The 25,724-nt window shown below is 41.3% G+C and overlaps 1 protein-coding gene across 2 annotated transcripts in view; it reads left to right on the top strand.

Moving 5' to 3' along the window:
- Window positions 1-25,724, top strand: part of MTM1 (myotubularin 1) — a 116,055-nt gene that overhangs the window by 39,869 nt on the left and 50,462 nt on the right. For both annotated transcript variants that reach the window (XM_054726583.1, XM_054726547.1), the window contains exons 5-6: window positions 8,443-8,553; window positions 13,228-13,329. In XM_054726583.1, the coding sequence (XP_054582558.1) occupies window positions 8,443-8,553; window positions 13,228-13,329 (213 nt within the window). The remainder of the gene's footprint in view (window positions 1-8,442; window positions 8,554-13,227; window positions 13,330-25,724) is intronic.

The raw sequence follows: 25,724 nt of genomic DNA, 5'->3' as shown, positions 1-25,724 counted from the left end.
TGGGAATAGTACAGGGGTACAACAGTTTAAGGAGCCTGCAAAATTGTCCTGAGAAAATGATGCTTGACCCGTAGTCTGAAGAATGAATAGGAGTTACCTAGATGCTGGGCAGCAGCTGGGTTGGAGAAAATAAGCTGAGAGAACAGCATATGAGAGGCCCTGAGACTAAAGAGATCATGAAAAGATGACAGTGTGGATGGGTTGGGTGCCAGGAGAGCAGTGAGAGATGAGCAAGAGAGGTTGATGATGGCCAGATGACCTAGACCTTGTAGACTCTGCTAAGGGTTTGGGTGTTTAGAGGTGAGCAATGTGAAGCTTCAGACGAGGTTTAAAAAAAGGAATGATAGCATCAATTTACTTTTGTAAAAGATCACCCAGGCTGCTGGGTGGAGAGCAGATTATAACCTGAGTAGCTGCAAAGAGACCACTGTGCCTTTTCCAGTGGTCCAGAGAAGTTGCTGGTAGAGTTGGAGAGAGGTTAATAGATTGGAGATTTATTTAAGAGGGAAACATGAGAGATTGGATTAAGGATAATAGAGAAGGGCGATGACAAGGATGACTCCTGGGTTTCCAGCTTTGGTAACTGGAGTGCCAGCCATGGAGACAGGAAGATGGAGTTTGGAGAGAGAAACATCACTTGTTTAGTTCTGGATGTTTTTAGTTTGAGTGGCCTTTGGGATCTCTGCCAGTTCTGTATTTCCAGCTGCCTCCTAGATATCTGTTCTTGAATAATTTATCATAACCTCAAACCCAGTGTGTCTAAAATTGACAAAGTTAATCTTCCTCCAGAACCTCCTCTTATGTTCTTCACATCTCTTGGTAGGACCATCATTGTCCCAGGCACTTGAGTCTAAATCTGAGTCATCTTTGATTCTTCCCCAGACACTCATCTCCTTTTGCTTTCCACCTTAGTCACTCTCCATTTTCAGATCCTCATAGCCTCTCACTTGCACTAAAACATTAGCCTCCAGGATTCCAAGGAATGGGTATAGTCCTCTATACACATTGAGAGACTTAGAGGTACAGAATTTTAGCCCTCTACTCCCATTCATGGAGTGCTCAGTGCTGCTAGTTGAGTCTTCATAAACCATCATTCTGTCATTGAATTTCTCTTCTCAAAACACATTCCATGGAACCCAGTCATCTTGATCCAAGCCTTGGAGTACTATTCCCCAGAGAATTCTGCAGCCACCCTATCTTTTTTTTTTTTTTTTTTTTTTTTTGGTAAATTTAAAAAATATATATATATTTTATTGATTTTTTACAGAGCGGAAGGGAGAGAGATAGAGAGTTAGAAACATCGATGAGAGAGAAACATCGATCAGCTGCCTCCTGCACACCCCCCACTGGGGATGTGCCCGCAACCAAGGCACATGCCCTTGACCGGAATCGAACCCGGAACCCTTCAGTCCGCAGGCCGACGCTCTATCCACTGAGCCAAACCGGTTTCGGCGCCACCCTATCTTAAACTTGGCCCTGGCCTACTTGTGTGTGTGTTCTTTTAAATATAAAATCCCCATGTTTTTCCACATAGATAACTGATATCATTGTTACCTGTTCATGGAAGGGTAATCTCCAACCGATATTATTCTATTTTTTAGGTATCATCTTTAATGTTATCTTCACCACAGAATCTTCATGTGACCCAATTGATAGGAAATCATCTTGCCCTCCTATAACCTCTCATTCCACTTTGGACCTATTTTATGGTTTTTGGCACTTGCATCCTAGCATTGTGGCTATTTAGATACATGTGTCTTATCTCCCACACTGGGCCTTGAGCTCCCTGAGGGCAATGTCTGCATCTTATTTCATCTCCGTGGTCCCTAGGGAACAGTACAGTTTCTGTTACTCAGTATACACTCAAAAGAGTGATAGTAAATGAATGCATCTTTTTAGGTTGCTATATTTACTGCTGAACTATTTTAGATACTTAGAGGTCAGAGGCACAGAATTGTGAGTTAGAATGGACCTTTGAGAATCCTTAAATATTTAATGATATTTAGATAGTGACGACTTAGGTTTCTAGAGAGGGAAGCTAGTTTTCCTATTCCTGGATCTTCCAGTTTGGCCGGCTGGGTTATCTGATTTTGAACCTGTCATTCAGGGAGTACATGGCGTGTAGCCTCATTAGACCGTGGGTGCCCTTGGTCAGGAGCTGACTGGTTTTCCTCAGTGTTCCATTTTTTAAAAGATTTTAAAACTTTTTAAAAAATATTTATTGTTGAGAGTATTACAGATGTCTCCTCATCTTCCCCCCCCCTTCCCCATTGCCTCCTTCCACCCGTTCCTGCCCTGCTCCAGGCCTTCACCAACCTGTTGTCTGTGTCCATGAGCAATGTATGTATGCATATAAGTTCTTAGGTTAATCTCTTCCCTCTGCTCCCCTCCCCTCTGAGATTCCTCAGATTTTTATGGATTTTTAGAGAGAGAGGAAAGGAGAGAGAGAGAGAGAGAAACATCCATGTGAGATCAAAATATTGATAGGTTGTCTCCTGCAGGTCCCTGCCAGGGATCCAGCCTATAACCGGGGCAAGTGCCCTGACCTGGACTCGAACTGGCAACCTTTCAGTGCGCAGGACGATGCCCAACCAACTGAGCTTTACCGGGCAGGGCCTCAGTGTCCCATTTTATGTTTTGTGTTGGGTCAGGACAATCAGAGCTATAGAATTCCCACTATATTAGTACAGGGACAAAGAACAGCAAAGTCTCATCTCACTTTTAATTCTTCTCCCTTTTTTTGTATTCTTGCTTCTGTGTTGCTATTAGAGTGTCAACCTTTTATTTAATGTCTACTCTATGCATTTAGGAATACAGTTGAACAGACACTAATAAATCTCAATATAATCTAAGCATAATAACAGACTTCCTGACAGTATGTTTTAATAACTAGATTGTATTGAGAAATAAATACATAATATAAAACTATATATGTACATGGTTACTGAGTAGTGTCTTTTTTATCTAGGGATTTGGATTTCAGTCATGTAGTGAGGTGTATTATTCCATGAACAGCTAAAAAAAAATGCCTCCTTATAGGTACAAACAGAAAGACCTGTAGCTACATGCCAAAGCATACTGAGCCACTCTAGTTGCATAGCACAGCTATGTCTTTCAAATAATAAGGGATTCTTTACTGTAATAATGACTTCCATTGATTTTTAGCTACCATATGACAGGCACCATGCCAGATAATTTATGGCCATTATCTCTAACTAGAGGCCGGGTGCATGAAAATTCATGCACTGGAGGGGGGTCCCTCAACCCTGCCTGCCCCCTCTCACAGTCTGGGAGCCCTCAGGGGTGGGAGGCAATGCCCCCATCACACTTCTGCTGCTGCCACTGCCAGCAGCGCAAGCCTTAGCCGGCCCTGTTTACCTGAGCCTCGGGGGGCCCTAGGTGGCTGGGCAGCCGCCATCCGAGGCTTGCCTGCACCTCGGGCCAGCCCTGGGCGACTGGGGGGCTGAGGGTACTGAGGGATTCTGGAGGCAGGCACACTAAGCGGCTGGACCCGCCTTGGGGTGGGCCCAGCCATGCTGCGTGCCTGCCGCCCCAGCGGGGCTGAGGGGACTGGGTGCTGCCATCTTGTGGCTGTGGGTGCCACCATCTTTCAGGGTGTGGCAGTCAATTAGCATATTCCCTCCTTATTGACTGTGGGCACTGCCATCTTTGTGATGGCATGATGGTTGATTAGCATGTTCCCTCTTTATTAGATAGGATAATCCCAGTAACTTGTTAAAATCATCCAGCTAATAAATGTCAAAACTCAGATTTGAACCATTTATGTCCAACTTAATAGCTTGTGCTCTTTTCTCTACATCATAATAACCATACTGATATTTTTCAACTTATTATTTTGGCATAATTATAAACTTTCAAGAACTTTGAAAAGTAGTGCAGAGAGTTCTTATGTACGCATCACCAAACTTCTGCAATAACTGTACTACTTTATCAAAACTAGGAAATTGATTGGCACAATACAGTTTCATCCTTTTTTAATCTTTATTGTTCAGATTATTACAGTTGTTCCTCTTTTTTTCCCCCCATAGCTCCTGTCCACCCGGTTCCCACTCCTTCCCACCACATGCCCTTACCACCACCCCCCCACTGTCCTCATCCATAGGTGTATGATTTTTGTCCAGTCTCTTACCACACCCCCACACCCCTTTTCCCCCGAGGATTGTCAGTCCACTCCCTTTCTATGCCCCTGATTCTGTTATATTCACCAGATTATTCTGTTCATCAGATTTTTTATTCACTTGATTTTTAGATTCACTTGTTGATATATATGTATTTGTTGTTCATAATTTTTATCTTTACCTTTTTCTTCTTCTTCCTCTTCGTACAGAATACCTTTCAGCATTTCATATAATACTGGTTTGGTGGTGATGAACTCCTTTAGCTTTTTCTTATCTGTGAAGCTCTTTATCTGACCTTCAATTCTGAATGATAGCTTTGCTGGGTAGAGTAATCTTGGTTGTAGGTTCTTGCTATTCATCACTCTGAATATTTCTTGCCACTCCCATCTGGCCTGCATAGTTTCTGTTGAGAAATCAGCTGACAGTTGTAAGGGTGCTCCCTTGTAGGTAACTAACTGTTTTTCTCTTGCTGCTTTTAATATTCTCACTTTTTGCTCTTGGCATTTTAATTATGATGTGTCTTGATGTGGTGATCTTTGGATTCCTTTTGTTTGGGGTTCTGTGCACTTCCTGGACTTGTAAGGCTATTTCTTTCACCAGGTGGGGGAAGTTTTCTGTCATTATTTCTTCAAATAGGTTTTCAGTATCTTGCTCTCTCTCTTCTTTCTGGCACCCAGATAATTCGGATGTTGGTACGCTTGAAGTTGTCCCAGAGGCTCCTTACACTATCTTCATATTTTTGGATTCTTTTTGCTTTTTGCTTTTTGCTTTTCTGGTTGGGTGTTTTTTGCTTCTTTGTATTTCAAATCTTTGACTTGATTCTTGTGATCCTCTAGTCTGCTGTTGGATCTCTGTATATTATTTTTTATTTCAGTCAGTGTATGTTTAATTTCTAGTTAGTCCTTTTTCATATCCTCGAGGGTCTCACTAAATTTATCAGCGGTTTCTAGAAAATTCTTGAGTAACTTTATAACTGTGGTTTTGAACTCTATATCCAGTAGTTTGCTTTCCTACATTTCTTTCATTTGTGACGTGTTTCTTTGTCTCCGCATTTTGGCTGCTTCCCTGAGTTGATAGAGTGGCTTTGTGTGCTAGGTGTCCTATAGGGCCCAGTGGCTCAGCCTCCCTGGTTACCTGAGGTAGACACTCTTGGTGCACCCCTTTGTGGGCTGTGTGCACAGTTTTGTTATAGTGAAGCCTTGACTGTTGTTGGTATCACTGGGAGGAATTGACCTCCAGGCCAATTGGCTGTGAGGATCAGCTGTGTCTACAATGGGAGAATTTCTGTGCTGGAGACACCCTTATGAGGAAAGACTTGCTTCAGTGGGGCTTTGGTGCTCACTGAGTCTTCCCCCTGAGTGTGTCCCTTATTCCCTTATGGATCTGAGGAGTTGTAATCTGGATGGTCTCACTCTGACCACTGGCTCTTGGATCTCTAAGGAGGTGCAAATTTAGCCTCTGCCTGAGGCCACCCAGCAGGAGCTATGGAGAGATCTGCAGATTCCTCTTCTTTGTTTGGGTTTTGGAGGTGCCCAGATGAGGCCCAGCTGTGAAGCAATACAAGCTTCTGTGGGGCCTTAGGCCTTCTTTTGGATGTTTTGGGTCTCTCTGACTCAGCTGCAGTTTGTTAGGTAAGGTTAGATTTCAAAGGACCAGGCCATTCATATGCAAAAGCCTCTGCATACAGCTTGGATGGGGCAGAATCTCAGGGCGGAGCAAACAGCAATGGCTTCCCGTCATCCCTGCCCTAAGAGGCCCCCAGGTCTCAGTGTCCCTTGGTAATCGCTGCAAGCTCCTCTGAGAGAAAGGCGCCCTCGAGTTCCGCCCACTGCCAGACAGTCCACTTTCTCCCCGTATGAGTATGGGTCCCCAGAGTCTCACCCGGAACGGGAGTTCAGAGCAGTGGGGAGCTTGTGTCTCCCTCTGGCTTGAAAAATCCAGTTGCGTACTCAGTTGCCAGCCTTCTCCGTACGCGCGCCTCCATATCTCTGCCTTTACTTCCGCAGGTCCTCTGAGTCTGAGTGTGCTTTTCTCGTTCCTTCTAGTTGTAGAATTTCCACTCAGCCGGCCTTCCTGTGGTTCTGGATGATATCTGTTTTGTCTTTTAGTTGTAGTTTTGAAGTTGTTGTGCGAGGCAGCAAGTTCAGGTGTTTACCTATGCTGCCATCTTGGTTTCTCTCACATCAGTTTTTTCATGCCCTTTTTTTGTATATTTTTGCATTCAATTCTGTCACTTTTAATGCCAGTTATAAATTTATGTAATTATCATCAACAGTCAAGATATAAACCAACTCCCTCATTCTACCCCTTTATAGCCATACTCTCCTTCCCCTCAACCCCTGACAACCACTTCTCTCCTCTCTGTCTCTACAATTTTGTCATCTTAAGAATGTTATAAATGGAATTATACAGCATATGACCTTTAGAGATTGGCTTTATTCACTTAGCACAATGCTCTTAAGATTCTTCCAGGTGTCACATGTATCCACAGTACATTCATCTTTGTAGCTAAGTAGCATTCCATAGCATGAATGCATCACAGTCTTATTCTTTTTCAATGTCTGGAATACCCATGAACTATATTTTATGAAGAAATGCTTAATTTTTTATTTTGTGTTTTAAGGAGAATCATTTAAAGTAAGAGAAAAAACTTAATTTTTATTTGTACCCCTCAAAAGACATCTTTTAAAAAACAAAAATTTAATAAGCACCTTTAAATTTTTTTATTATCAAAGTCATCTAACACAGCATTAAAGAAAATATTAGATTTTAAAAATTGTGAAGCCCTTCCCATCTTTCTACATATGAATATGTATTTTACATTGTTGTAGTCACAGTGTATTTTGTATGCTTCTTTTTTCTATTTAAACTTCTTTTTTCCATGTACATAATTATTTTAGTAGCTGCATGCTAATTCAATTGAGTTGAATAAATGTAATTTTCTACACCCTGATGTTCACCTCTGGCTCCCTTGAGCATCTTTATGCATACAGCTTTTCCTTCTGGTGTGCCATAGCTGTAATATAAGTTCTTAGAAGTGCAGTTGTGGAGTCAAAGTGTAGGACCATTTTTATGGCTCCTTTGATGTGTGTTCCGAGACCTCATCTTGAATCTCAACCCTTCCTCAAGGGCTGAGATTTTCTAAGCAAGTTACTGAAGATTTTTAAAGCTTTGATTGCCACATCCAGGAATAGGATACTTCACCTACATCCAGAATGGTTGTGAGGATAAAATGAGATGATGCATGTCAAGCCCCTGTTGCAGTATCTGCACAGACAAGGAATTCTGTATACGGTAGCTGCTGTTACCTTGTTGCAAGGATTGTAGAATGACTTCGCTAACTTGATTTTATCATGCCAGCAGTCTTATGGAACCTTTGCAGCCAGCATTGGATAAGAAATGATGGAGAAGCATTGCTATACATTCAGGCCCTTCCACTTTGGGAAATGCACTCATGCCTAAGATAGGCACGTCTTCTAGGTGTTTGTTTTCTAGTGGGGGGAAACAGACATTGAAGTTCATGCTAACAAGATAGAGTGAAGCAAGTGGTGTAACAGCAGTCTAAATCAAATGTTGTAGAACTTCAGAGTAGGAAGTGGTCAATAGTATGTGATCTAATTAGAAAGGAAGACTTCATGAGAGGTGATGCATGCTGAGCTTAGATTGAAGCCACGGGAAGAATTTTGGTAGTTGGAAAAGATAGATCAGTGGTCGGCAAACTCATTAGTCAACAGAGCCAAATATCAACAGTACAATGATTGAAGTTTCTTTTGAGAGCCAAATTTTTTAAACTTAAACTTCTTCTAACACCACTTCTTCAAAATAGACTCACCCAGGCCGTGGTATTTTGTGGAAGAGCCACCCTCAAGGGGCCAAAGAGCCGCATGTGGCTCGCAAGCCGCAGTTTGCCGACCACGGTCCTAGGCAAAGGGAACACCATGCACAGAGTACATAGGCCTGATTGTAGATGAAATATTTGAAGAACAGTAAAGATGTTCACTTTAGTTGGTGCACAGAATGACATGGGATAGAAGCCTGCAAAGACAGGCTGGAAACAGCATCATGGGCCCTTGAATTGTATACCTAGGAGTTTAATCTTCATTGTGGAGGCAATGCAGAATGGCACATTTGGGGGATGCATTTTGGTTGTAGCCCTGATTATTTTAATGCTTGCTCTTTCATGCATAGTCTATATCATACTTTTATTTATAAAAAAATGGGTGTTTTAAATTTGTTTTTTATTATACTTATGTTTTAATTAAACTGACAGAAATATTGACGTTTATCTTTTTGTCCGTTACAGGATTCTGCTCTAATACTTGATGTTCCTTTGGGAGTGATCTCAAGAATTGAAAAAATGGGAGGCGCCACAAGTAGAGGAGAAAATTCCTATGGTCTAGATATTACTTGTAAAGTAAGAGATACAATACTTTCTTACGTGAAAAAAAGGCACATTAGTGTTGAATGATAAGTAAAACTTAATGTGGGTTAAAAAAAATCAGAGACCGTTGTTCTTCTTTTCCAAAACCAACTGGGGGAATCCTACCTAATAATAGACAAATATGCAAATTGACCATACCTTCGTTATGCCCGCGATTGGCCAGGAGGCGCGGGGGGGCGGGACTCAGGGTGGCCGGGGTGGCCGATTGGGCCGGCGGGATGCTGAGTTTGCGTTGCCAGCGGGAGCTCGAGCTCAGCATCTGCGCCATGGCTGTGCTGCTGCACAGAAGGGGCCTCTGGGGCAGCGAGCTCATGTCCCGCCGCGGACCATCAAAAGCGTGGGAGCTGGGTGCCTGTCCGCTCAGGCACCAGGCCTTTCAGAAGCCTCTGCTGCACTGGAGGCTTCTGAAAGGCCTGGTGCACCAGCGGACAGGCACCCAGCTCCCCCGTGATCAAAAGCGAAATCGTGTAGGGGACCCTACACGTGCATGATTCAATCATGCACTGGGCCTCTAGTAGTCCTATAAAAGTGACCTGCTGTTGCCACCAAGTGTGATGACTTGAACTGGTCATTTTGTTAGCTTGACTGAGTAGGAAGAAACTTTATAAGTAAAATTTCACACTTTTCAGTTTTGTCCAGGTCTGTTCCTAGTGTCCCTTCATGTGATGTTCTACCAGCTATATACCTTCACACTATGAAAGAAGGGAAAAATACAAGAGATTTTGCTCTCTGTTAACAGGATATGTTCTAACAACGGCTCTAACTTTTTCATACATAGTTTTGAAAGGTAGTAGCCTAACATTTTGTTTTGGCATGGTTAGTGGCCAAGATTTAATGATAATAAAATTTAATCAGTTATAATAGTAATCTTCTATTGAGCATCCATGTCACTCCAAACTCATGCTAGGTGGTTTGCATTCAATCCTCACGGCAAACCTCTGAGATAGACAGTGGTGTCCCCATTTTATAGATGGGGAACCTAAGGATAAGATTTTGGTAACTTAGCTAAGATTACCCAACAAATGGCAAAGTTGGGATCCAAATATAGTGAGATAATCATTTTGCAAAGAACAAAATAAACTCTTTGGCAAGAAACTTGTTTCAGAAGACCACACTTTGTAGAAGAATGCCCAATCCTAGAAGGAGCTAGAAGGTTTTTGGACACCATCTGCCCCAGTGGATCTTACACCTAGATATGCATCAGGGTAACCTGAAAAACCACTTTAAAAATGTTGATCTTTGGGTTCTACCCCAAATCCTACTTTTAGGCTTTGTGGGCCAATAGGATCTCCATCATATGTACACCTCTGTGTTTTGATTTTAACCCTTTTAAAATATAAAAAGCATTCTTAGCTTGAAGACCATACAAAGACTCACCTGGGCTGAAGTTTGGTGACTCCTGAGAAGTCCAAGTCCTTTATTCTATGGATGCGGAAATGAGGCCCCTGCTGTGGAATTACTTACCTAGGGTTGTCTAAGGAGCTGGTGGAAGAGCCAGAATGAAAACCTAAGTCTCCTTTTCTTAGTCTCATTCACTGTGGCTTCTTAAAATGAATCTCCCACAGTTTGGTTTGGATTATGAACACAATAGAGTTTTTTGTCTTTGATTTATAAAAGATGAAAACTAGTACAGCCTATCAGAAACAAAGAATTATGGCATTTTTATACTTGAACTAAAATTCTCCATCACTCCCCACTTTGTCTTTCTTGTTTTTGTTTTAATGCCTCATCTATGATCCCAGATACATACCCTTTGAGGCCTAGAACTATAGGGATTTACTTTTAAGGAAAATTTTTGCATTTTTTGTAAAAGGATCCATGGGAGTAGTGTTATACTATAGTACTCAAGGGAAATGGAATTGCTATTTTGATGATTTTGAAATGACTTTTATTCTAATAGAATGTTTAACAAATCCTATTTGTTGCCTTATCAATAGGAAAAACTTGTATTGACTATTAATAACCCAAAATTAATAAGAGAAAGCACATTCTTACCCTTTGAATGTTTATTGTAAGAACAAAAGTCTGGGAACACTTCACCAGGCATAATTCTCAAGTGTTACACATATACTTTGAATGATTATATAGTCAATGTTTATTAATATTCTATTTATTAAATGAGTTATCAGCTGTTAAAGTAGTATGTACACATTTTGGGGGGCATACCCTATATTTCTTGGAATTAGAATTAAGCTCAAAGACAGTGGCCAAGAACAATGTTGTAGCACAACCTTTTAACTCAGTTATCTTCCTGGAAACACCAATGCCATGAGAATCAAGTTCCATTTTCGCAGTAAGACCTGAAGTTATTAAAGGGGATCTGCAGCAGTGGGATAAAAACTCACCCTCCTGCTTGTCATAGGCCAGCTGACATCTGTTGTCAGTAACCATCATACAACTGTGTTTCTCTACTGAAGCAAGTAGTCACAACCCCTACATATTTGGTTTTACCAGCTCTGAACATGGGGATTTCTGTTTGCGTGTAACAGCTTTCACATGGTAGATATACGTCCCAATGGATGTTGTTTAGCAACAGAAGAAAAGATGGCTCTGAATATGTGAATTATGACCACCCCCCAGGTTGTGTAGCCCCTGCTAACAACTTGGAGCCTTAAAAAAACACACAAAGCCAAACTATATCACCAAAAAGCCTTCTGTCTTCTTGCACACCTCATTCTCATTTACTCAGTTTAAAGACGATGTGCTATTTTGAAGTCAGCAGTGATGGTGTTATTTCTTTAGATGCATTCTAGAAATGACACCTCAATAGATCAGCCCTTCGGTGTTGCTGCCAAAAGGATGTGTTTACTTCCACTCATTTATTATAATGAGGCTTATTGCATCCCCATGTGACCCAGTTGTTAAAGAGGCTGAGGGTCAGACTACCACATTCTTACGCCGCAAGGCTCTTTCCCAGGTGTGCTTCCCTAATGAGGCAGACTCTAAAGGAGACCAACTGGAACTTAACAGTATATGCCCATATTTCTCTTACAAATGTGGTGATCTGCCTTCTGTTAGTTATTTGCCTTTTCCACTTCAGTTTTCTTGTTGGCAAGATGAGGTAGTAATTCTTCCTGTCCTTTAATTACATCTGCATCAGATGGCAAAAGTAAGTCGCTTGAATCACTTTTGCTTTGGCACATTGAAAGTAGTTGCTGGAATCACTGATAGATCAGAATAAATATTGGTCTAATTTCTTGCTGAGTGGTTAAGAGAATGATGCTGCCCAGTTATCCTCTGACCCAAGGCTGTTAGGAAGAAAGTTCCTCACAGCTCTTTGAGCCCTGAGACTTCTTATGATATTCTTATATCTCATGGCATGCTCTTTAAAAGCATATCTTATTGAAATGAGATTTTCCTTCTGCTTAACTAGTGTTTGGCATAATGAGCCAACAACTAATGTTACTGTTTTCTTGGGATATGTTGTGAATCAGTTTTTGGATTTTATTCAGTTACATGTTTTTAAAAACGAAAGCACAGAATCCTGGAGCTGCCAAGGCCCAATAGATGCTATCTGTGTACAGAATAATCTATCGTGGGTCATTCATTAGAGGTCTTAGAGTCTGGTTCTTAACACTTCCTTTGCTGTCATTCACATGTTGGATTATATATGGCAAGGCCTTTGCTGGTCCTTCACATTGAAGACTTAGGAAGCTTTAAAAGTGCTCTTGAGATAATAAATTAAAAACACTTTGAAAAATATGAAACTGGTGACATCCAAAAGGGCAGGGACTGGATCTGTCTCATTCATGCGTATCTGTATCCCCAGAGTCCAGCATAGTGCCTATTTCTGGTTGAAAGTGCATGCAGGATACAATAGAATATTCTTAGTGCCATGATTGGTTTAAAAGACAACCTAAAAACTCCAGCTTTAAAAATAAGATAGAATGTTATTTTACTGTATAATATAAATTGATACTTATGGGAGCTTATTCTGTTTAGATTTGGTTTAAAGGAAGGTTTTCCTGCTTATTAAAGAGATATGTAATAGAAACTATCCTTAAAATATGGTTTGATCATTAATTTTTAGTTCCTGGAAGTATAGTCACTGCTAATATGGGGCAACATAGAACTCTGTGGTTATATAGAACTCTATAAAAGTAAAATTGTATAGCAAAAATGTATCACATTACTTGTATGAGAGTTTAAAATGCCAATCATTTCCTAATTTTTAAAAATAAGACTTTAAAAACATAAAGAGTGAGGGAAAGAGCTTCTGTATTTAAATGACATGTTTGACAATTTTGAGATTATATTTGATAGCAAACATACATTTGAAAAGTTCTATGAATAAAATACAGTTTTATATTTAAAAATATCCCAGAAACCAGTTAAAGTAGACAGACACAGTAAATGATATGCAAGGCAAGGTTTGATGTGTTTTTTTATAAAATGAATTTTAGCTCTGTCTTCTCTTTAGCACTAGTTGCTTTGATTTTACATTCATGATTACAATGGGAATATTTTCTGGGGTTCTTAAACTAGATATTTCAAAATATCATACAAAGCAAAGTAATTTTCTTTGTAATCTAGATAAATTACCCTTTCAGGTAAGTGAATCTTCTACTCCTTAGTTGAATACAAGATTTTTAGCTAACAAATATGGCTTTATTTGAACTCTGATATGTCAAATTTCCTGCCCCGTAGGACATGAGAAACCTAAGGTTCGCACTGAAACAAGAAGGCCACAGCAGAAGAGATATGTTTGAGATCCTCACGAGACACGCCTTTCCTCTGGCCCATAGTCTGGTAAATTCCAGGGTTCTCAGCGTCAAAAGGTTCTTGGGTGTCTCCTCTTTCATATACTATCTGTGCTGCACTTCCCCATGTGATGTGTATGTGAGGGTATTTCTTAAACATGATTGAACGATTCCCAGAGGTAGATGGCCTGTGCGGGATGGTTCATCCCAGGTGACTGCATTGTGGGCCTGGAGGTGGATTAGAACTCTGAGTGAGCCTGGGAGCTTGACCTGGAGCAATTTATTCTCTCCCATCCCTGAGCATGCTCTGGGTCTTGGCCAGCCCTCTGTAACAGGCATGAAGCTGTGAAGTGGGCCATGGTGGCCATGTGATATGCCACACTGTGAAGTCACATCCCAAAGGTCTTTTTCCTCAACTTGGGAGCTAAGAATGGATGCATGTCAGGCTTTGGTGGCACCAGTTATAAATGGGAACAAGTCCTCTGAGACTACATGTCATTTAAGAAAACCCACTTCTAAAATTCAGATACATTGTACAGGTAATGCAGGCAGTTGCTGAGTAAGGCAGGCTCTTTTTTTTTAAATTAAAAATATTTAAAGTTGACATAATTGCAGTTGTCCCCCTGTGGGGATGACTGGATAAGGAAGGTGACGTGATTAGCTAAAGAACGATATGCATACCCCATGGACACAGACAATAGTTCAGTGCAGACTTTCTTTTTAAGGAGTGGCACTTTAAATGTCATTTGATAGCATTTAGTGTATATTTGGCAGGACAGACTTATGTGTGTGTTTACTTATAATCTATGACTTTGTCTAAAACAAGATTCAGGATGTGTATACCTAGAACTTTTCCTTTCTATTCACTAAACTGAATAATCTAATTTTGTTTTAACACATGATTGAAATAATGTTTCCCATGTATCTTGCCCTTAAAACAATTTTGTATTCTGCCTTGGTCTTGCTGTTTCTTTTCTTTTTTTGTGTGTGTCATTCTTTGCTTGCATATTCTTACCTTTCTCCTCTTTTGCTTGGTGCTAAACAAACTTGGAGGCAAACACCTTCTAAGGGGTAAACAAGGAAATAATTTTTTAAAAATGAAATACACACACACACACACATATATATGTGATCAATATGTTGTCAGCTAGACTGAATGTAATGAAAGAGATCATTAAATAGAAGAGCTACTTTGTAATGTAGCTCTTCTTCCTATGGCTTCTAGTTAATGAATTTATTTGCAATAAATGTGTCATGTTTTTTTCTAGTGAGAAAAAGGCTTCTCTCTTCCCAGATTTCATCAGCAGTTGTTTCAGTCAAAGGAAATTCATGGTTGATTAAAAAGGACAATTACACAAAGACTGTAGGAATTTAGAAGGATATGAAGTACTCATCATGAGTCATGTTTTGATTATAGATTCAAATGTAATGCTTAAAACAAATGCAGTGATATCACAGAGTTCAATACATTTTCAGCCTTTTCTCAGTTTTTTATTAAATATGTGATTTAAAAGATATTTCAATATTAAATATTTTTAACTATTAGGATAAAAAAGTTTTATGGAACCACATATTTGAAATTATTATGAAGGTGAGAATATAAGTCTAATCCATGAAAATTCAGTTAGGGAAAGTGTTCTGGGTTTTATATATCTGGCCCTAAATTATCAGAAATTTAAAGAATGGCTCACATAAGTTTAAAGAAACTGAGGCCCCAGCCCATCTATAAGATCCTGCTCTATTATTCACCCACTTTTTCTGGCATCTTCTGCCTCTTTTAGGGTTTACTCCTCTTCAAATGTCAAGTATTGGGCCAGCTTTCCCCTAAACTACTGTCCCATCTCTCACTTCAATTTAGTCTTCTGGAAAGAGTAGTCTGTCTTTATTTCCAGTTCATTCATTCCTCCAACCCATTGCAGTGTCCAGCTTTATTGGAGGTACCTACTTGGAACTCATGGCCTTTTACTGGCCAAATATAGTACCTCACTTCAGTCTTAATTCTGTTTTCTCTCCCCCAGGCATTCAACCATTTTGACCACCCTCTTGCAAGTTTTGATTTCTGTGTTCCTCTACCATCTTTACTACTCCTTCCCAGTATCCACTGCTTCTATCTTTTCCTTAAAAGTAAAAATCTCATCAGTGGTCCCCTGTCAACCCTCTTCTCATGTTACTTTCTTTGCCTTAATGGTTTCATTTAGTGTCTCATAGCTTAAGCTACCAGAGCTGTATGGGTGATTTCTAAATCTAGCCCTGACATTGGCCTTGAGTGAATCTAACAAGCCTAACTCTCAAGCATCTTTCTTTGGAAGTCCATGAGGATCACAAGTTCGTCACCTCCCTATCCTTTTTGCAGTTCGCTAGACCTTTTGATCCTACATGTCCCTCAATTTGGATGATTCTCAGTTGTTCAGGTTCGAGAACTTGAAGTCAACTTTTCTATTCTTCCCCTGTCTTGCCTCTCATACCCACATCAGTTCCAAATCCCTATAGGTTCTACTTATTAGTAACTCTCAAATATTTTTTATACATTTCTACTTATGCTTCCTAATTTATGTCATGCTTCCCAACAGGCTTTCCTTCTTTTAGTTTCTTCTCCTTTCAACTTATCTTCTACAATGCTGCCAGTTTTTTAAAAAAAAACACATATTTTTATTATTGATTTCAGAGAGGAAGGGAGAGGGAGAGAGAAATAGAAACATAAATGATGAGAGAGAATCATTGATTGGCTTCCCCACACTGGGGATCGAGCCTGCAACCTGGGCATGTGTCCTGACCGGGAATCGAACCATGGCCTCCTTGCTCATAGCCTTGTGCTCAATCACTGAGCTATGCTGGCCTGGCAATGCTGCCAGTTTTGATCATGTCACTCTGTGTCCAACTCTCCACAAAACAAACTTCTCAGTGACTTCCCATAGCTTATACCTGCACTCCAACTACATGGGACCACACTATACTCTTCTGGCATACATAGAACTTTCTGGACTTGGAACCTTTGGTTTTCTATCCTCTTCTCCTGCAGTCCTCTTGTCTCTTTAAAGCCCACCCTCCAACATCTTGCTCAATCCCAGGTCCTTTTTCCAAGTCATGTGCATTCACCTGATGGGAGTTAATCTCACCATCTCACTTGTTAAACTTGGCAGGTTTATCACAGCACTTAATCTATCACAGCACTTAATCTCAGTTTGCCTTATATAATAATTATGTAGTAATTGCCCATCCTCCTTGCTATACTGTGAGCTTATCAAGGCAGGGATCAGCCTTTTTTTTATTTCTCTAATCAGCATGATGACTTCTGCATGGGAGGTGTATGATGGATTTTTTTTATTAATCTTGGGTTTAATAGAAAATGAAGGGGAAGTCTATTATAGGGAAAAAATTGGATGGATTTCTGGATGTTGCTGTTATTGGAATGGTTCACAGAGAGTTTGATTTCTCAAGTCCTGATACTTTGCCTTTTTTAAAATTTGTTCCAGGAATCTACTTCCTTTAGGAAGTTAATAAAGTGAAAACTGGAGAAAATGTGAACTGAATTGCTCATTCAAAATTTTGGGAAATTAATTTCTCTGAGTTCTAACCACTAAAATTCATTTTTAAAAAGTTAGACTGGACACCAAAATAATACAAAGTACAAATAAAAACAGACCAGCTACTGACATGGCTTTTGGAATATCAGACCCTGCTATTAAAGTCAACATGTGTAACTTTCACAAATCAAGTTCATTTCAAAGTACTGTTTTGGGTAGTGTTGGGGAGCAATGATGCCAGGTGAGGATGAATGTACTATAGGATGAATGATACCTAGTACCATTTAGGGATGTGACAGAAGTGATATGACAAGCATGTATGGCCTCAATATAGGACAGTGTACATTTGGTGCTGTAAGAGAAATGCAGAGGAAGTCCATTGAGAAGTTTCAGGATGAAGACAGCATATCCAATCCAGATTGAAAAAGACTACATGGAATTGACAGGCATTTGGGTTGGGCCTTGAAGGATGGTTATCACTTTCAGTGGGTGAGGATGGTGGGAGAAGTAGAATTTAAAGCAGAGGTAATCCCCTGACTCTTGATGTAGCAGAGGGAACGCTAGAAGTGTTGCAAAGTGTTTGAGTGACGTTTGGCTGTAGAGTGGGGAAGAGGGGAAAATCTGAGGTCATCTAGTGGATATCCTTGGTAGAATAAGGAGTTTGTACTTTGGGAAGTAGCAGAGACCACTGAAGGTTTTCAGATAAATATTAGAACTGAATACAACGTCATGAAGAATAAATAGAGAAGAGAGCTCCTGAAGTCAGGAAGGGAAGTCAGAGGGCCAAGCAAGAGGTCCACAGTGTTGAACTAGGACACTGGTGGTCTGAAGATGATATCTGTGTGCAAATTCTCAGTGTTGTTTCTCATTTCACTGCCCATCTGAAAATTTTTATCTAGACCAGTGGTCGCCAACCAGTGGTCCGGACCACTGGTGGTCCATGAGGTCTGAAAGATTGGCGACCGCTGATCTAGACCCCACCCTGCAGGTTCTTCTCTCATCTCTCTAACCATTCGCATTCACTTTGCTGGCTCCTTTCCAACCTTCACTCCCTACAAGCTGCAAAGAGTCAAAGACAGAGTGAAGTTTAAGATGATGATCATGGGTGTGAGATGCTGTGGAGGGTCAAGGAGAGGAGAGGATCAGGAAGAGTCCTTCAGATTTTATGATTGCAAGCTCTCTGGGGACCAGATTCCTTAACTGAACTGCTTGAGATTGGGACCTTTCTTTCTTTGTATCCCCAGTGCCTAGTACAGTGCCTGGCATACATTTGTTGGACTTTTTTGAATCCAGGAAAATGATCTGAGTGGAGGAGACAGAAGACAGTTTGTAGGGGTTTAAAGAGAGAGTATGGCCCAGCTGGCATGGCTTAGTGATTGAGCATCAACTTATGAACCAGGAGGTCATGGTTCGATTCCCGGTCAAGGCACATGCCCGGGTTGTGAGCTTGATCCCAGTGTGGGGTGTGCAGGAGGCAGCTGATCGATGATTCTCTCTCATTGATGTTTCTGTCTCTCTCTCCACCTTCCTCTCTGAAATAAATAAAAAATAAAATTTTAAAAATAAATAAATAAATAAATAGAGAGTAGATAGTTTTTTTAAAAGTAATGGTAGCAGCCAGGTTGAGGAAAGGTGTTTTCCTTAGAGTCTGAGAGAGGTGAATGAATGTATTTGTGGACACATCTTTTTAAGGCAACAGAGAGAAGGGATCCTTTCTTGAGCTGTATCCTGGGGAAGGCAGAGGGGGATGGGATTAAGCCCAGTTTGTAGGGCAGTTTTGGAAAGAAGGGACAATTGTTCCTCTGAGACAGGAGGGAAAGGAAAGTTTCCAAACTGCCACAGTGGGGAATGCGAGAGTTTGCCAAAAAGGGATTTCCTGGAAGTGTAATCTAAGCCTGATTGCATTGAACAATACAAAAGGCCCTGCTTGAAAAAATATCACTTTGTTGATATCATTGAAACTGTTCAATCAGCTGCAGATTATCTCAGTGACTTTTATTGCTATTTGAAGTCAGAAGTGAACTTGCTATTGTATGTATGCAACAGTATCTGGAGGCCAAAAGAGGTGGGTTCCAAATCCAGCCGTGGGGTGAGTAGTGTCTGAGTGGGCTTTTTTCTTTCAGACCACTCCTTTGGCTCTCTCTGGCCTCCTGCCCCATTAGTATTTTCACCACTAAATGTATTCATGTTGGGATTTAAACTTTTAATTTAACTTGAGCAGCTTAGCCACACAGAATCGACCCCAGACCATTAACTTGATTGTTTTTGTATTATGTCAATCCAGTAAGACGTGAAAATTGTTTAGATAACATTTTCTATTGCAGCTAAAGAATGTATTTTCTTGTTTTATTTTGGCTTTGCTTTTTAAGATGCATTGTAACTCAATACTAGTTCTGGGTAAATTTGTATGATAAGAAATGCTTCTGATACTATGGTAATTTTTTTTAATGGTAGGAGCAGAAATTGGGTATGTAGGAACACAGCCTGATAGTGCTACAGAAAAATAAAAGTCTGATTGGGGTGGTATGTTCAATGCCAGAGTTTCTCCTTTATTGATTTACTAGAGGCCTGGTGCATGAAATTAGTGCATGGGTGCGGTCTCTAGGCCTGGACAACGATTGAATTGCAGGCGTCTAGTGTGGAAGGGCAGATCCCAGCTGACCTCTGGGCCCTGGGAAGCCCCTGGGCCCCCGGGCTCCCCCGTGCTCCCCTCCACCTGAGTCACTGTGCCCGAGTCCCCACGTGTAGATGTGGTGAGCGTGGCCAGACACCGCAGGCCAGGATACAGAGTGGGCCCCTGGGCCGCCCAGCAGCGCTGCATGGAAGCTGGGCAGGCAGCGTGCTCTCTCCTGGCTGGCCTCACAGACCAGCTCCTGCGCAAACCCACGGGGAGCCCAACTAGCCCCTGCGGTCCCAGTGCCTGCTGCCCAGCTCACCCAGAAAAGGCTGCATGCGTGCGGGGGCGGGGCGGGGGGGTTCCCCTGATGTGCGAGCCCTGGCATTCCAGGGAAGGGTAGCAGGCGGAGTTAGAGCAAGCTCGGCAGACACCCCACATTCTCACCACACCTCTGTCCCCATTACCCCTGCCCCCAGGTAGCTGGCAAGAGGCCGCAGCTCCCTGCCCAGGTGCTGTGGGAGGTTGGTTGCTGCCCCCTGGTGGTCAGTGCACATCATAGTGAGCGGTTGAACTCCCAGTTTCCCGGTCAAACTCCTGGTTGAATGACTGCCTGAGGGGACGTTTTGCATATTAGGCTTTTATTATATAGGATTGTTTGCTCATTTTTTACTCAGTCAAAGGTAATATAAATATTGAATGAGTTTTTTTAAAAAAAACTGCAAATCCCAACCTATTATTGAATTATGAAGTTAATTTACTAGATTGAAACCAGCATTTTAAATGGAATAGAAGAGAAAATACTAGGAGCATAATACATAATATGGATAAATATGGTTTCTTGAAATGTTTCTGTCAGCTATCTGTGTATATGTATGTCTGGGTCATGGCGTAAAGTGCATGGCTCTCAATCATATTCTAGAAATTTTGAAAAGCAGTTTTAGCTAATGGTAGAATGTGTAGAATAAAATGTACTTTAAGTTAATTTAGGCATTAATAAAATCACTTAAATTGATTTTTACAGCTATAGGCATGCATGGAATTTCTTGAATTTTGTCTAGGTACAGGGCTTGTATTTATGACTGAACTCATGGGACAGAGACTCACATAAAGGAAGTGTAGGGCTAGAAGAAATGGAACCTGAGACCCGGCTGCCAGGCTCTCAGCAGCTACTGATAAGAGAGGCCCAGTGAGGTGACCTGTCTGCAGAGCCCTTTTTGTGTGTGGTTCTGAACATATGCCATGTAGTCCAGCAGCCTGTGTCTGAATTTGGCTCAGTCATTTACATACTTGGTGATGTTGAAAGTCACATAATATTTATGTGCTTTAGTGTTCTCGTCTGTAATGGGGATAACAGTCTCAACCCCATAGGGGTTTTGTGAGGATTAAATGTAAAATGCTTACAACAGTGCCTGGCATGCAGTAAGTGTCCCGTAAATGTCAGCTGTTCTGTTATTGGCACACCATTTTCCCAGAGGGTACAAAGAATAAAGGATAATTACCCCAACACACTTACTAAAAAAATTTTTTGCAAGTGATTTTTAGAGAGATACATCAATGTGAGAGTGAAACATTGATCAGCTACCTCCTGCATACCCCCCAACCAGGGATCGAGCCTGCAACCTGGACATGTTCCCTGACAAGCAACCTCTCAGTGCACAGGACGATGCTCAACCAACTGAGCCACATCGGCCAGGGCCCCAACACACTTTTTTCCAAGAATATTAATAAAGTAATTATGATCATATGTGAGATACTTGAAGCCCTTTAAAAGAAAGATTCTATATAGCTAAAGATAAGTATTTTTATTAACAAACTAGAGGCCCAGTGCATGAAATTCATGCACTTGGGGAAGGGGGAGTCCCTCAGTCCAGCCTGCACCCTCTCACAGTCCAGGAGCCCTCGGGGATGTCCGACTGACGGTTTAGGCCTGCTCCCCGTGGGACATCCTTAGCGCTGCTGTGGAGGCGGGAGAGGCTCCTGCCATCACCACTGTGCTTACCAGCCATGAACCTGGCTTCTGGCCCATCAGCGCTCCCCCTGTGGGAGCGCACTGACCACCAGGGGGCAGCTCCTGCATTGAGCATCTTCCTCCTGGTGGTTAGTGTGCGTCATAGTGACTGGTCATTCTGCCGTTCAGTCTATTTGCATATTAGCCTCTTATTATATAGGATCATTGGCTGTACCTTGATAAAGGATTTATTAAAAGTCTTAAATTTCAGAGTATTAAATCCAGAAAACATTTTAACTACAAATGTGAAACATGGGCAGCAGTAATATGTAATAAACAGAATCCTTCAGAAATAGTTTTTCATTTTTTTAAATGTCCACTTTGATCCTACACAGGCCTACTGCTTTTAGGGTAACACGGCTCATTGAGTTTGTGTTTCTGCACTTCCCACTTTTCTGTGCCATTCTAGATTAAGCTCTTGGCATCACACTGTTTCCTACTTGTTGTTATTCTATGAGCAGTCATATAGTTGCAAAGTTTTTTGAGGTGTGTATGTGTGAATTTGACCTTAGTGTGAGCAATAGAATTGGCACAGGAGAGAAGACTCCTCTCTGGCTCTGATTTCTAGAGAGAAGCAGCTGGGTTACAAGACCTATTCTATGGAGACTAGCAGCCTTCCATGGCTAGTGGCGTAGTGCTTTTTGAGTGTGTGCAGAGGTTGATAGCAGATCTTCGAAACAGCAACATCTTTGAGATTAGGGCCCATCTGCATTTGCAGGTGGTAGTTGCTGCTGCCTTTGGTTTTCATAGTCTTTGCTGTTTATTTCTTTTGGCCTAGCATTGGTGAGCCACATCAAACCCTGTCGTATGGCTTAAGTACTGTACCATTTCTATCTTTTGTCTTCTCTTGATCTATCCCACTTGTGATTGCTTGTAAAAATAATCACATAAAACTTTCTAAAGTGTGTTACGGGGAGTGCATCTTTTTGGATCATTTGAATGATAGAGATAAGTGATCCCACAAATAGAGAATAGAGAACACAGGGTACTTTTCCCTTTGACCTCACTTTTTAGTTCAGAAATGGGGACATTTTTACAAATTGCTTTGAGATTTCAAATCAGACTAAAATGTAGTGGATTCTTACTTTCTAGGCCAATTACAGAATTAATAGATAAAAGTAAATAGTTTATTTTTCAGGTGGGAATTGAAATAAAAAGTAACATTGCATACACACACACACACACACACACACACACACACAGAGAGAGAACTGATTTTTAGCCTAGATGTAGCCTTGGGAGTGAAGTATGTCTTAGTTCTCTATTTTTATTATAGCCAGGACATTTTCTTCTTGAATAAACAGTAATCTTGGCTAATTGAGGGTCTAATCATACTACTAAATCTCTTCCCTTCCTGTCTCCTGCCAGACTTGGCCCTCTTCTTTTCATCTCTTTCCTCACTGTCCTCTCCTGCCCAGCCTTTGGATGTGCTCAGTTTCTCTCCCCACTCCCCCACCTCCTGGAACAGTGGTCCCAGCTGGGCCACCCCCTACATTGCCATCCAAGTTCAGAAGCAGGACGTTTACTGCTTGCCTACAAATCCTCAGCAGCCACTCACTTCAGAACTCATTGTCCCACTTTTCGCCCTCCCACTCTTCTGAAAGGTAAAAGCCAATGCGCTTCTCTTGCTCTCTGCATTCCTGTTTGTAGTAAGTGCTTGGCTTCTGAGTATTTATTCCTCCCTAGCCAGCTCATTAGTGCGTTTTATTAAAAAAAAAAAAGTTTCTGTTTTATCCAGCATTTTTAGATGTTTTCAGCAGAAGTCTCAGTTAGGGTATCTAGACCATCATGCTTCTAGACACCTCTCCCTGTGGCTTCTGACACCTGAGTCTCCTGGCCCACCTACATCTCTAGTTTCTTTTCTTCTTTTTTAATTTTTTTATTAATTAAGGTATTACATATGTGTCCTTATCCCCCCCATTACCGCCCACCCCCCAACTCATACCCTCACCCCCCTGGTATCTGTGTCCATTGGTTAGGCTTATATGCATGCATACAAGTCCTTTGGTTGATCTCTTCCCCTTACCCGCACCCTCCCCTACCTTCCCTCTGAGGTTTGACGGTCTGATTGATGCTTCTCTATTTCTGGATCTGTTTTTGTTCACTAGTTTATGTTGTTCATTATATTCCATAAATGAGTGAGATCATGTGATATTTATCTTTCTCTGACTGGCTTATTTTGCTTAGCATAATGCTCTCCAGTTCCATCCATGCTGTTGCAAATGGTAAGAGTTCTTTCTTTTTTATCACAGTGTAGTATTCCGTTGTGTAGATGTACCACAGTTTTTTAAATTCCTTTGCTTCCTTCTGCTCTCTGTGGGTTTTCTATAAAAGTCCATTCTTCCCCTCCTTCTTGTCCTATATACCCCTTGGCAATCTTTCTCATTTTCCTGTCTCTCAGCATTGCCTTCTGAGTATGACTTTCCAATTCATAACTTTACATTTCCCTTTTTTAAATAAATCTTTATTGTTCAAATTATTACAGTTGTTCCTCTTTTTCCCCCCATAGTTCTCCTCCACCCGGTTCCCACCCCACCATCTGCCCTTATCCGCCCCCCCCCCCCACTGTCCTCATCCATAGGTGTATGATTTTTGTCCAGTATCTTCCCGCACCCCCCACACCCCTTTCTCCCAGAAGATTGTCAGTCTACTCCCTTTCTATGCCCCTGATTCTATTATATTCACCAGTTTATTCTGTTCATCAGATATTTTATTCACTTGATTTTTAGATTCACTTGTTGATAGATACATATTTGTTGTTCATAATTTTTATCTTTACCCTTTACTTCTTCTTCCTCTTCTTAAATAATACCTTTCAGCATTTCATATAATACTGGTTTGGTGGTAATGAACTCCTTTAGCTTTTTCTTATCTGTGAAGCTCTTTATCTGACCTTCCATTCTAAATGATAGCTTTGCTAGGTAGAGTAATCTTGGTTGTAGGTTCCTGCTATTCATCACTTTGAATATTTCTTGCTACTCCCATCTGGCCTGCATAGTTTCTGTTGAGAAATCAGCTGACAGTCGTATAGGTGCTCCCTTGTAGGTAACTGTTTTTCTCTTGCTGCTTTTAATATTCTCTCTTTGTCTTTTGCACTTGGCATTTTAATTATGATGTGTCTTGGTGTGGTTCTCTTTGGATCCCTTTTGTTTGGGGTTCTCTGTGCTTCCTGGACTTGTAAGTCTATTTCTTTCACCAGGTGGGGGAAGTTTTCTGTCACTATTTCTTCAAATAGGTTTTCAGTATCTTGCTCTCTTCTTCTGGCACCCCCATAATTCTGATGTTAGTATGCTTGAAGTTGTCCCAGAGGCTCCTTACACTGTCTTCATATTTTTGGATTCTTTTTGCTTTTTGCTTTTCTGGTTGGGTGTTTTTTGCTTCTTTGTATTTCAAATCTTTGATTTGATTCTTGTGATCCTCTAGTCTGCTGTTGGATTCCTGTATATTATTCCTTATTTCAGTCAGTCTATTTAATTTCTAGTTGGACTTTTTCATATCCTCGAGGGTCTCACTAAATTTATCGGCGGTTTCTAGAAAATTCTTGAAAAACCTTATAACCGTGGTTTTGAACTCTATATCCAGTAATTTGCTTTCCTCCATTTCTTTCATTTGTGACGTGTTTCTTTGTCTCCGCATTTTGGCTGCTTCCCCATGTTAATAGAGTGGCTTTGTGTGCTAGGTGTCCTATAGGGCCCAGTGGCTCAGCCTCCCCAGTTACCTGAGGTGGACACTCTTGGTGCACCCCTTTGTGGGCTGTGTGCACAGTCTTGTTGTAGTTAAAGCCTTGATTGTTGTTGGTATCACTGGGAGAAATTGACCTCCAGGCCAATTGGCTGTGAGGATCAGCTGTGTCTACAGTGGGAGAACTTCTGTGCTGGAGACACCCTTATGGGGCAAGAATTGCTTCAGTGGGGCTTTGGTGCTTGCTGAGTCTGCCCCCTGAGTGTGTCCCTTATGAATCTGAGGAGATGTAATCTGCATGGGCCCACTCTGACCCCTGGGTACACTGGCTCTTGGATCTCCAAGGAGGTGCTAATTTAGCCTCTGCCTGAGGCCACCCAGCAGGAGCTATGGAGAGATCTGCAGATTCCTCTTCTTTGTTTGGATTTTGGAGGTGCCCAGATGAGGCCCAGCTGTGAAGCAATGCAAGCTGCTGTGGGGCCTTGGGCCTTCTTTTGGATGTTCTGGGTCTCTCTGACTCAGCTGCAGTTTGTTAGGTAAGGTTAGATTTCAAAGGACCAGGCCATTCATATGCAAAAGCCTCTGAGCACAGCTTGGGTGGGGCAGGTCTCAGG

The sequence above is a fragment of the Eptesicus fuscus genome, chromosome 1 (assembly GCF_027574615.1).
Source record: "Eptesicus fuscus isolate TK198812 chromosome 1, DD_ASM_mEF_20220401, whole genome shotgun sequence".
NCBI classification, from domain to species: Eukaryota; Metazoa; Chordata; class Mammalia; order Chiroptera; family Vespertilionidae; genus Eptesicus; species Eptesicus fuscus.
Note: the sequence above shows the minus strand (reverse complement) of the source record. Positions and strands in the feature narration are given on the sequence as shown.